Here is a 12,124-nt window from a genome sequence, read left to right as displayed (position 1 = left end):
CGAATTTAAAAAAAAAAAAAACGGCTTCCGCACGCCCTACCCTCCCAAGACAGACACAAAAAAAAAAAAAATCAGACGGGCGTCGCCCAAAAAAGGGCGGAGCGGGTCACCCTTTCGAAGCCGCAGCGTGGACGCGCTTCAAATTCAGCGCACTTTGCTGACACGTGTTGACAGACGTCGTGCGCGTCGTCACTATTTCCCGTCGGACCGTGTTCGTTGGAACACCCGCAGCCATAGACTTAAATAGTTTGCTTTACAGCGGCTCATCGACGTGCCTTCCTAGCGGCCATGTTAGGAAGGTCGACATTTCCCTTAAAAAAGGGGTGGGAACTGAAATTAAGTCGTAATTAGGTCATTTTTCAACAATTTTTCCAAGTTTTCACATTTTTTTTTCCCAGCACCAAAGCGTATCGTATCAATAAACACCATCAAATATCGTCACTTTGAACTGCAGAAGTCTTGAAACTCTGATTGCGCTGAACTATCGCGCTAATGAGCATTCTAACTGCTCCAAATGCTAGAAAACGCAGCATCCTCTGCAAAACGGTGAGTTTTCATAGGAAAATAAAGTTCCTTGTCTATTGTTTTTCGTACTCAAAATGTCATGGGAAGGCAGCTGCAACTACCGGAGACAAAGTCCTTGTGTATACTTGGCCAACATTAGGTGCATTTTTGGGGGTCTGCAAGTTCCCCCGTCATGGTTGTATTCCGTTTTCCGCATTATTGTGGGGTCTTTTGGCTTTTATAGTGTATTTTGACACCGGATGACATAAAACCCGAGTGAGGAGAAGTATGGTCAGAGCTTGGAAAGTAAGACGAACTCCCTGAGTGATTCTACGTCAACGGAACTCAAGGGTCAATTTCAAAGGAGTTCTACGGCCATCTCGGGGTTCTCGCCACCGCCACGGGTCCCGGTTCCGAATCTGCGTTCATATAGGTGAGGTGCACTGGGGGGGTAGGAGGATTTTTTTTTTTCTTTTTTCTTTCCTCCGTTTGCCGGCCGGACTCAAGGGGAACATTTGAGCCCCCACGCGTGGGGTTCGTGGGGTGCGCTGACGACTTTGACCTCTCTTGCTCAGCGTCGCCGTGGGCACGCGTCTCCGAGTGGGCGTGTCCTTCGGAAAAAATCCGCATCGGTGCGCGGAAGTTTGGAATTCATAGTTCGGCGCAAGCAGCAAGGAATCCGTCTCCTCACACATCACAACGATCGCTTGTCGTTTTTTTTTTTTCTTTTCGCGAACTTGCCTCCTCGGGTTTCTGAACAAGGCGATGTCATGTTGAGGAAGCACCGAAGGCGCGTGTCGACATCAGCGCGACAACATGATGAACGCTGCCGGCCCCGCTTCGAGGAGGAAAAGCTACATGGGCCAGCACAAGATCAAGAAGAAAAAGTGGTGCGTTGTCTTTCCTATTTAAGATGCACGCTGGACGAAAGGAATCCGATAACCGTTTTCTGTTGCTCTGCGCCGTCCCAGTGAGAAGTTGCCAATTCGGGCAACCCGCGATCTGTCGTCACGCAAAGACGCCGGCGCAACGGTCGGTTGAACAAAGGTTCGAGCCCCCCCCCAGTCAGGCGTTGTCATCACACGGGAAGTTTCCGGATTTTGTCCTTCAGGTTGCCGCGCCCGGAGGGGGGGGCCCCGAGGAAGACGCCGAGCGGGCGCAGAAGGAGACGCCCGGCGCCCGCGAGAATGCCTTTCGCCCAAATGCCGGGAAGCCACGTCGGGGCGCCGGCCGCGAAGGCCTTGCTCAGCGGCTCCTCTTCAGCGAGGATTCGGAGGAAAGTCAGCAGCAGCCTGCTGGCGGGCGTCAGAACAGCAACGACGCAGCTTCAGCTTCAGAAGAAGAAGAAGAAGCAAAAGCGGCCGCTTTGTGAGTCCCAACTTGCACCTTTCACCTACTTTGGGTGTCGGATGGCGCGGGTTTGCCTCGCAGTTTAGAGGTTCTGGGATTGCCGTGTAGATTTGATATCTTCTCTATCTCAAAAACACACAATTTCACAACACGGTAGACCAAAATCAAAATTGCTCTCACATTTTCCCACAAGTGACAGATTTAGATGTGTGTCTACTTAACTATTCTACTCTCACGCGGTTCCAACAAAAGGAGCGGCACAGTTACTTGAAACAAAGCCCAAACTGTTTCATTCCATACATTCCATTTCTTTGTAATGCAGAGTGTTATCGTTTACTATTTTCCTAATTCAAAAGACTTTTGCTGTTTTTTTTTTTTTTTGCATTCATTTCAGTGGCGGATGGGTGCTTTTTACCGCCAATATGTTGTGATGCTTTGTCTTTCAGCAGGAAGACGTTTCCCCGTGACAAGGAGAAAAACGGAGGGGGGAACGCGAAGGCGAAGGCGGGTGCTGGTCGTGCAGTTTCCGGGGACTACATTTTGTTCAGTCCCAAGCGCGCGGATGCCGAACGCCGGTCGTCCTCCGCGCTGACGCTTCCCAGCGGCTTCGATCTCTGTGGCAGTTTACCTCAGCCGGGTGAACTACTTGATGAGCATTATGAATTTGCACCTGGATTCTTTGTTTTCTGTGAACGGATCATTGATTTCCCCCATGATTGATTGTGACTGTATGATTAAAACACCCCCGTCCCCTTCACCGTTGTCCGAGTTTTGCTTAGATTTCCGCTGTCCGCCGCGCAGGCCCGGCTTTGTGCGCCCCTGACGACGCGCGATCCGACAAGCTGTCCTTATCCAGTTGGGGTTTACCCGCCGCAGTCCTGGCGCGTTACCGCAAAGTCGGAGTCAGCCGCATGTTTGACTGGCAGGCCGAGTGCCTCGGCCTCGGTCGGGTCCTGCGGGGGGCGAACCTGGTCTACTCTGGTAAGGCGCTCAACGTCTCCATTGAGTTCAGACAAGTCATTAGCGTTATTTTTCTCATTTCGTAGCTCCGACTAGCGCCGGAAAGACTCTGGTGTCGGAGCTGCTGATGCTGAAGCGCGTGTTGGAGACGAAAAGAAAAGCTCTCCTGATTTTGCCGTTTGTTTCCGTGGCCAAAGAGAAGATGCGCTACCTTCAGGTGAGGAGCGCGAGGCCGATGACGCAAAAATGAGGCGCTCGTGTAGACGCTCTCCTGTAGTCCCTGCGCTTCCGTGGGCCCCGCAGAGCGTTTTTGAAGAGGCCGGAGTGCGCGTGGACGGCTTCATGGGAAGCACGTCGGCCGCCGGCGGTTTTAGCGCTGTGGATGTGGCCGTTTGCACCATCGAGAAAGCCAACTCCCTGGTTAACAGACTGATAGAGGAAGGCGACCTGGCGTCACTCGGTAACGCGCCTGCAAAGTTCGGCTTGCGCGCGTTGCTCGCGCGTGACTTTGCCACGGTTATCTTTGCGCTCCAGGTATGGTCGTGGTGGACGAGTTGCACATGGTGGGAGATTCCGGAAGAGGTTATCTGCTTGAACTTCTCTTGACCAAAATCCGCTACGTCGCACAGAAGCGCAACACCACTGGGTTTGTGTCTCGAAAACTGCATGTGGAGCTTGGCGGAGGTCAAATTCTTGCCACGGCTCGTATCGGGAGTAGCGCGGTGGGAAAAAAAGCGCTTAGCACGCCTGCCTCGCAGTTTGAATCTGCGCTTCCAACTTCCTGTGTAGTCTAAGGTTCCCGCAGGGGCGCAAATGCTCGCCCGTTCGGTCCGCACGCGTCCTGAGCTTTCCTGTTCCTTCAGGTCTGTTTCTGAGGGTGTGCAGATCGTGGGCATGAGTGCCACTTTGCCAAACTTGTCCCTCCTGGCCCGCTGGCTCGGCGCAGAGCTGTACCAGACCGACTACAGACCGGTGCCCTTGCAGGAGCACCTGAAGGTGGGCGGCAACTTCTACGACAAGAGCCTCTCTGTGGTTCGACGCTTTACCCCAGCGCTTCCGATAAAGGTAGAGAGGATGTGCACGTAAGGATTGCGTGACGTGATCGCTAAAAAGTTCCTTTTGAGTCGTTAAGGGCGACGACGAGCACGTCGTCAGTTTGTGTTATGAGACGGTGCGGGAAGGCCATTCCGTCCTGCTGTTCTGCCCCTCCAAGAACTGGTGCGAGAAGCTGGCCGACGGTATCGCCAGAGAGTTCTACAACCTCAGGCGTCCCGGTATGTTCCCGTCGCACACGTCACATCGACTCTCCTCCCGCATCGCTATCGGAGGCCGAAGAAATGCAGTTTTCCTTGTCTAAATGAAGCTCCTCAGTTCACTGAATACCAGAAGATGGCGCCAAAAATGTATTTGTTTTATTCCATATAAAAACGGCAAATGCTGTAATGGAGGATAGATGATAAACAAATCAATAAAATTGTGAATAAGCAGAAGTTCTTGTCCAAATGTATTTCAGAACGTGAGGGCAAATCAGAACCCCAAGCGGTGCGCTTGGATCAGGAGGGACTAGTGGACGTCCTGGCCCAGTTGAGTCGGACTCCAGCGGGTTTGGATCCCATCCTGGGGCGCACCGTGCCTTGGGGGGTGGCCTTCCACCATGCCGGTAAGAAAACAAACAAACAACTCTTTGCTCATTTTGCAGTCGTACCCAAAATGTTCCTTTTCATGGCGACAAAACCCAAATTTGTATACGCGGCCGTGCATCTTCGTCCATCCTTGGAAATGGTGCCACGGGCGCAGAAACCCGACCCGGGCTGCTGACTACGGAAATTAGGCAGAAGTGGACCACAAAACATTGACTTGTTGTTACTCTCTCGCACGATAGGTGGGCAGGCACTCCAGGGATCAAACTATTCGTCTCCATATTTCCCATCGACTTGGACTCCATAAATGAATGACCAACGACAACGGACAGGTCGAGCTGTAATCCCTTCTTGCCTTTTCTGCAGGTCTGACATTTGAGGAACGCGACGTCCTGGAGGCGGCCTTCCGTCAGGGCACCGTCAGGGTCTTGTCCGCCACCTCCACCCTCTCGTCGGGGGTCAACCTCCCCGCCCGCAGGGTCATCATCCGAACCCCGATCTTCAACGGACGCCTGCTGGACCCGCTCACGTACAAGCAGATGGCTGGACGGGCGGGCCGGAAAGGAGTGGACACCACGGGTAACAAACAACTTGAAGGAGACGACCGCAGTGGCTGTTTGCTGAGAGATTTTGTTTCCTTCTTCCCTGCCGCGCAGGTGAGAGTGTGCTACTGTGCAAGGAGGCGGAGCGTCAAAAGGGTATGAGCCTCCTCGCAGGTGAGCTCCAGCCAATCGGAAGCTGCTTGGCGAGAAGGGAAGGCGAAGGCGTCACCACCAGCATGCTGCGAGCCATTCTGGAGGTCTGATCGTCGCCCGCCGCCGACCGCATTCGCTCCATTTGAAGTCGTAATTGACACCCCCGCCTGCCCGCAGATCATCGTGGGCGGGGTGGCCAGCACTCCACAGGACGTGCGGTTGTACGCTTCCTGTTCGCTTCTGGCCGCCGGCGACGAATGGAACGGCAAAGAGGAGCCGAGGGAAGAGGGCGCAATCGAGGCCTGCGTCAAATGGCTGATGGACAACGAATTTATCAGCGTCCAAAAAGACGGACATGGTAAGCAGTGCGCCAAAGCCGTCACTATCGCTGGCTTTATTCTTTTATACGTACCTTTTTTAACCGGCCCATCGGTGACCCGAGCCAACGCTCGAAAACGCCATCATCCATCCGGGTCGGATTGCGGTGGAAGTAGCTTCAGCAGGGATAGCCAGACTTCCCTTTCCCCAGCCACTTCTTCCAGCTCTTCCGGAGGGATCCCGAGGCGTTCCCGAGCCAGCCGAGAGACGTGTTCTCTCCGGCCTGTCCTGGGTCGTCCTCGGGGTCTCTTTCTGGCGGGACGTGCCCGGAGCACCTGACCTGGGAGGCGTCCGAATCAGATGCCCCAGCAGCCACCTCATCTGGCTCCTCTCAACGCGGAGGAGCAGCGGCTCGACGCCGAGCCCCTCCCGGATGAGCGAGCTTGTCGCCCGTTCTCTAAGGGAGAGCCCGGAGACCCCGCGGAGAAAACTGATTTCAGCCGGGATCTTGTTCTTTCGGTCACGACCCACAGCTCATGCCCATCAGTGAGGGTAGGAACGTAGATCGACCGGTAAATTGAGAGCTTAGCTCCCTCTTCACCACAACGGACCGACACAAAGTCCACATCACTGCAGATAGAACAATATGTGTGGCATTAACGAAGAGACGGACGGAGGCATTTTTCATATTTGGATGAATAGCGTTATTACAGAAGTAAGGAAGACAGTTGGCGTCCTATTCCAATCCGTCACCTAAATCTCAACACAGGTTGCAGTGAACACGCTACAATAGAGCAGTTCGCATCAATGTTTGCCCGCTAAGACGACAAAGACCTCAAACTTGAATCAAAAGACGTCGCCGCCGACCTTCCTTTCCTCTTTCCTCCTGCCTGTCGTGCTCCGAAAAGTACACCCTCCTCATTTCCCGGCTTAACACAAGCCAGTTGCCTGACCTAACCTCAAAAAGTCGGAAAAAAGAATTTTGAATCAGCTCCGACGTGGTATGACTGGAGTTTCTTTTGCACTGTGGCTGTCTTTTCAGAGGAGCAGTACTGTCCCACTCAACTTGGTGCGGCCACTCTGTCGTCCTCCCTGTCCCCCCCCGAGGCCCTGGGAATATTTGCGGATCTGCAGCGGGCTATGAAGGGCTTTGTCCTGGAAAGCGACCTGCACATTCTCTATCTGGTAGAAATGCGCGCCGAGGATTCCCAAAGACCTTTATCCAGCGCGTTCGTACAAGCGCATCAACGTTTATCGCCTAGCAGATCACGCCGCTCTGCGCCGAGTGGACCGCCGTCGACTGGTATCAGTTCTTCTGCCTGTGGGAGCAGCTGTCGTCATCCATGAAGAGAGTGGCGGAGTTGGTGGGGGTCCAGGAGGGTTTCCTGGCTCGCTCAGTCGGGGGGAAACTCGTCGCCAAGACGGAGAAGCAGCGCCGACAAATGGCGATTCACAAAAGGTCACGCGCACGTTGGCGAAAGGATTGACATTTGGGATTTGGATGCACTTTGAGTTAACTTCCAATTCTGGGGGGAAATTAGACATTTGAGGTATCCGTCTAATTGTAGCTGACCCCCGATAGTCAAACGGAAATTTCCATTCCCAAACGGGATTTTCAACCCCATCCATCTTTGGTCCCGCTCCACAGGTTCTTCACCACGCTGGTACTGCAGGATCTGGTGATGGAGGTTCCCTTGGGAGCGGTGGCGTCCAAATACAAATGCAACCGTGGCCAGTTGCAGTCTCTCCAACAGTCGGCGGCCACGTATGCAGGTGCTCGTGGGAAACTGTCGCAAAACCTTCGGGCGACCCGCTTAGGACCCTGGCCGCCCGACAGCCATTGTAATCGCATTTAGAAATGTTTCATATTTGTAATCCCCAGAAAGTAAAAAAAAAAAAAATAAACCTACAAAACTTTTTTTTAGTTAGGAAAAAAAAAAGTCCCACAAATAGTAGGATCTGGAGGCGCCCAACTGCAAATACGCATTCCTATCTGATGTGTTCAAATCAGAATTTGGACTTTCGGCGGTAACGGCAGCGATTCTGCTTTCATAAAAAAAAAAAAAACATCCGCAGTGCAGTATTATCAAAGACTCAACGCAGTTCTACTCCTCCCACAAGCATAACTACAAATGCGATGTATCCAATTGGGCATGATTACGATACTCTGTGTGCCCAAAAGTAATAAGGTCTGGAATCGGAAACCCAAACCTTGTCCCGTCGATTTGGAGAATGTCAAAAGTTCATCAAGGTTGAAGGAAAAAAAAAAGACTTAAAATGTTAAATGAGTACCTCTATGATAGCGTCGATTAAAAGCTAGCATAAAAGTTTTTTTATGTACCAAAAGTCCGGTGGGAAGGACAAGTAGTCCGGGAGAATGGTGGCTGAATGGAAACGTTTCATTGGAGCGCGCAGGCGGATCTAATGTTGTTTCCCGTCGGTCAGCGTCGACGTTCTTCCAGTACCGTATAGCAAAAGGCTCAAAGTTCTGACGGAAGGATTTGCTCCGTTCGCCCGGCAGGTATGGTGACAGTGTTCTGCAGGCGTCTGGGCTGGGCCAACATGGAGCTGCTGCTGTCGCAGTACCAGACCCGGCTGAGCTTCGGCGTCCAACGTGAGCTGGTGGACCTGGTCAGGGTTTCCCTTCTGACCGCGACCAGGGCCCGGGCTTTCTACGCGCAAGGCCTGCGCACCGTCGCAGAACTGGCCGGGGCTTCCGTCGCCGACGTGGAGAAAGCGCTGAGGAACGCCGCCCCGTTTAAGAGGTTGCCAGGCTTCGTTCGCACGTACTTCAAATCTTCACAGATTGCGCTTCTTCGGAATCCTTTACGATGCAGTTTTTACTTGGAGTGATTGAAAGTCGGCATAGCTTCCGGATCACAGACAATACTGCAAGTCTTTGTTGAACGTTTCAAAAATCTGAATCAGCTTTAGTGGCCAAGTGTGTAACAACACACAAGGAATTTGTCTGCGGTAGTCGGTGCCGCCTTGGTATGAAATTCAGAACAAAGAACAAGCAAACTCACAAGAACAAAGAAGACGAGACATTCAGTTGTCGATAAAGTGAGTTTAAATACCGTTCAATGTGATTTCAGCACCTGCCAGCCAATATTTGAAGATTTTGACCGGAAGAGAAATGTTTTTCTCCCATTCTGGTGCATTTTCCACCTTTGTAAAACTGTTTGCGCTCAACTGTGTTTAAAATTGTCTTAAACTTAGAAGTACGTTAAGCGTGTCGAGGTGTATTATAGGACGGAAACTATGAAATCAGCTCCAGTGTACTGCCGACAAATGACACATTGAACTGATGAACTTTGACTTCCAAAAAAGTGCTTTTACCTTGGGAAGGTTACACGAAGCAAGTTTGCAGATTCCACAGCTGAAAGTCTGGTGTTGGTTCTTCCTCAGCTGCAAGCGTGCGGTGGACGAGAGCGAAGCGGAAGCCGTGGAACGGCGGAAACTCCGCTGCGTGTGGGTGAGCGGCGGGCGACCTCTGACCGAGCAGGAAGCCGCCGTCGCCATCGTGTCGGAGGCAAAGCTCCTTCTTCGGGGAGACCTGGCGCAGCTGGGCGTTCGGTGGGACCCGGCAGAGGGAGATGCCGTCCAGAAGAACAAGGCGCATGGTGATACGATTTCACAGGTGGATACAGGAGAACCCGCAGGAGGTGATGGGAGATGCAAAGCCAAGACGATCAATGACGAGACAAAATGGAAGGAGTTGAGGACAAGCCAAAAGGCGGGAGGCCGTGAAGTTCCCCTGCATGGCGGGAAAGAAGGAAACAATCAACGGAGGAACCAGTCCAAAGCTGGCAAAGGACAAAGTGAAGATAAGCTGGGAAAGGGAGAGCCCAGAAGCCAGGAGGTAAACGTTGTCGTGCAGGAAGGAGTCACAAGGCAAGTTTCATTCACAAAGGAAGCACACCGGTCTAATGGTCCGGTAAAAAGCGTGACACAAGAATTGGACGAAATTGTGTCCAGCCCGGCGCTTCAACTCCAACGACCTTCGGAACCAGATCTCCTCATGACTTTGCTTCCTCGGCTGAGAGCCCCAAGTTCCAGGCTAGAAGAGCACCCGAGTCTTTGCGCCAAGACGTCAGACCTTGATGATGCTTCCAAGTTTGGCATTGCGCCTCTTCAGACTGGAACACTCAAGCATTCAAAGATCCTAAACAAAGTCCTTCAGTCCATACAAAGTGACAAACGGCCACAGGACTCCTCCTTGCTGACTTCCCACACCTCCAACGCCGCCGAGGTCGCTCACGGCCTCGCTCAAGAAACTCGAACCGCACCTCCTCTGGCAGAACAAGTCAAAATGCGCCACTCTTCTGGTTCCGCCTCAAGCGTGCGATTCTCGCCTGAGGTCAAGCGGAGAAGGCTGGAGGCTCCGGAGGTGGACGGATTTTCATCTCCAGACCTCTACACTGGAGAGGACCGAAATGAAGACGTGCAGCCCGAGGCCAAGCGGGGAGAGGAGACGTTTGGTGACAGTTTTGAATTGGACACGCAGACTGAACGGATAATTGCCCAGCCAAGATTTGAACCTGGCGGCGGAACTGATTTGACGGATGGAGCTCATGTACAAGATGAAGTAATCGTACAACCTAGTGCGGGGAAGGGTCACCAAGACGGAGGAAGTGCGGGAATTGACGTTCCGGACAACAAATCCCCCGTGTTCAGTATTTCTCTGACAGACAGCCAGATGGAGCTCATCCTTAACAGCGGTCATCAGGTGAGTGATCATCATCACAACATTGTTCCACCAAATTGCACACTTTGGGTTCAGCTCGCTAGTGAGGTTCGGAACAGCAAATCCTGATCTGGTTCAGTTGGGTGACGTCGTGCAAGTGTAATACTCGTATTATTAATGATAGATTTGGGGATTCTGGCGTTTCTACAGAATTCTGCTGCGGACGGTGACCGTAAAGCGGCCGAAGCTGCTGTTGTGGAAGATCCGGACAGAAGCAGCAGCTTCTTGTTCGACAGCCTGTATGAGAACTCTGAGAACTCTCTGAGCGCAGACCGAACAGACCTGAGCGGATCAGCCTACGAAGAGCGAGAGGCAAGAGGCGCCCGCCCCATCCTGTCTCCCCAGGAGAAACGGCGCAGTGAGCTCCTCGTCAACCAGGAGGCGGAGAATCGAGAAGCGATCCAGTGGGGAGAGTCTTCGTTCAACCTGTCGGAGTGGGGCTATTCTTTGCTGGGAGGCGAGCATTTCCTGGAGAGGTGGGAGGCCGGTCACCCGCAAGGTCACGTTCTTCCGGAGGGGCAGACAACCTCAGCACGAGCCGAGCCGCAATCTCCGCTTCCCAGAGAGACCCGAGGAATGCCGAGTGAGGAACGGAACAAGAAGGAACAGGAAGGCGAACTCATCTACGTAGCAACGGATGCTGCACCTCAGAGCGGCTTCTATTGCAGTCCTGGTCTGCAGGAGATCTTCGATTGCTGGCCTAGCATGTCTGATCAACCGGTGGAAAAGGCTACATTGGGCCACGTGGAGAATAATAAGCAAATTCCTCCTTCAAACCCTCCACAGACGCCAAAACAGTCTCCTCCATTCATAGATGAGAAACCTGTTGATACTGACCCCGAAACAGAGTCTGTTCAGCCACAACCACCAGGAGAGCCAGGAGGCAGCGGAACGCAGAAGCCGGACTCTGCCGCAGACTTGGTACCCCCCACTCAGGACACGACACCTACGACACACAGAATCAAACTTAGCATGACATCCGTCCACTCGCCGCTCAGTCAGTCGACCCCCTCGGGCGTCTTGCCTGCGAGACCTCCAAAATGCCCCACGACTAATCTTCCAAGCGGTTTTTGTAAAACTAAAAATGTGACGGGTGAATCAAGGCACCACGCCAACGTGACGTCCGCTTGCCGACGGCAGCCTCCTGCAGACCGGGACCGGAGCGCTTCTCCCGGCCGCACCCCGCCGCAGCCTCCCAACGACAGCGTGTCCCTCGACTCGTACGAGGGCTTCTCTCTTCAGCTCTCCCAGGATGCTACGCTCTCCTCCAGCAACTCCAGCGAGTTCTCCATCATCGACGTTTCAAGCGACAAGCGCCTCTTCCAGACGTTCGTCAAGGAGTGGAAAACCAAAGAGCGCTACTCTCTGGCTTTGGCCTGTGAAACAGTGGGACACCCGCGGGAGCCTGAGGAGGAAATAGGAGGGGAACGGAAGCGAGGTAATCGCTGCGGTTGTTTTTGCATTCGCGGGAGAATGTGAATGTGTGAGTGTGGATGCCATTTTGTGCGAGCAGCGCAGCAGAAGGTCCGAGAGGCAGACGGTTTTCCCGTAAGAGGAGGCGACGGACTGCTGCTGATCGGTCTGGCTGTCTGCTGGGGAGCAAGAGATGCTTTCTACGTTTCCTTGCAGCGGAAGCAGGACAAAGGTACGTGCATGTGCACACACCAACACTGCAGCAATGGGGTGATCCAGTTTCGATTGCTTCTCAGGTTTGAGTTTAAGTCTTGCCCCCCCGGACCCGGACGAGGGTTTGCCAGTGGGCGAGAGGCTGGAGCACGTGAAGGCCTGTCTCAGCGGGCCGTCGGCTGGCACAGTTGTCACCCATGACCTCATCCAGGTGTACAAGAAACTGCTCTTAAGCTGCGGCATCAGCTTGGAGGGAAACTGCGAAGACCCCAAGGTGAGAGGAC

General features: G+C 53.2%; 1 protein-coding gene across 4 annotated transcripts in view; it reads left to right on the top strand.

Moving 5' to 3' along the window:
- Positions 1 to 126: 126 nt before the first annotated feature.
- The window catches only part of polq (polymerase (DNA directed), theta), a 16,869-nt gene continuing 4,871 nt past the window's right edge, over positions 127 to 12,124 (top strand). For 2 of the 4 annotated variants that reach the window (XM_061831034.1, XM_061831031.1), the window contains exons 1-22: positions 979 to 1,394; positions 1,476 to 1,536; positions 1,616 to 1,872; positions 2,301 to 2,491; positions 2,656 to 2,835; positions 2,901 to 3,031; positions 3,118 to 3,274; positions 3,349 to 3,460; positions 3,678 to 3,879; positions 3,947 to 4,088; positions 4,328 to 4,474; positions 4,821 to 5,033; positions 5,111 to 5,253; positions 5,327 to 5,507; positions 6,510 to 6,652; positions 6,733 to 6,926; positions 7,116 to 7,240; positions 7,989 to 8,232; positions 8,876 to 10,196; positions 10,365 to 11,652; positions 11,728 to 11,859; positions 11,924 to 12,114. In XM_061831034.1, the coding sequence (XP_061687018.1) occupies positions 1,321 to 1,394; positions 1,476 to 1,536; positions 1,616 to 1,872; positions 2,301 to 2,491; positions 2,656 to 2,835; positions 2,901 to 3,031; positions 3,118 to 3,274; positions 3,349 to 3,460; positions 3,678 to 3,879; positions 3,947 to 4,088; positions 4,328 to 4,474; positions 4,821 to 5,033; positions 5,111 to 5,253; positions 5,327 to 5,507; positions 6,510 to 6,652; positions 6,733 to 6,926; positions 7,116 to 7,240; positions 7,989 to 8,232; positions 8,876 to 10,196; positions 10,365 to 11,652; positions 11,728 to 11,859; positions 11,924 to 12,114 (5,829 nt within the window). In that variant the 5' untranslated portion in view covers positions 979 to 1,320. Of the gene's footprint in view, positions 547 to 748; positions 938 to 978; positions 1,395 to 1,475; positions 1,537 to 1,615; positions 1,873 to 2,300; positions 2,492 to 2,655; positions 2,836 to 2,900; positions 3,032 to 3,117; positions 3,275 to 3,348; positions 3,461 to 3,677; positions 3,880 to 3,946; positions 4,089 to 4,327; positions 4,475 to 4,820; positions 5,034 to 5,110; positions 5,254 to 5,326; positions 5,508 to 6,509; positions 6,653 to 6,732; positions 6,927 to 7,115; positions 7,241 to 7,988; positions 8,233 to 8,875; positions 10,197 to 10,364; positions 11,653 to 11,727; positions 11,860 to 11,923; positions 12,115 to 12,124 lie in introns of those variants that run through there. The other 2 variants (XM_061831032.1, XM_061831033.1) reach the window with 2 other exon arrangements.

The sequence above is a fragment of the Syngnathoides biaculeatus genome, chromosome 9 (genome assembly GCF_019802595.1).
Source record: "Syngnathoides biaculeatus isolate LvHL_M chromosome 9, ASM1980259v1, whole genome shotgun sequence".
Classification (NCBI taxonomy): Eukaryota; Metazoa; Chordata; class Actinopteri; order Syngnathiformes; family Syngnathidae; genus Syngnathoides; species Syngnathoides biaculeatus.
Note: the sequence above shows the minus strand (reverse complement) of the source record. Positions and strands in the feature narration are given on the sequence as shown.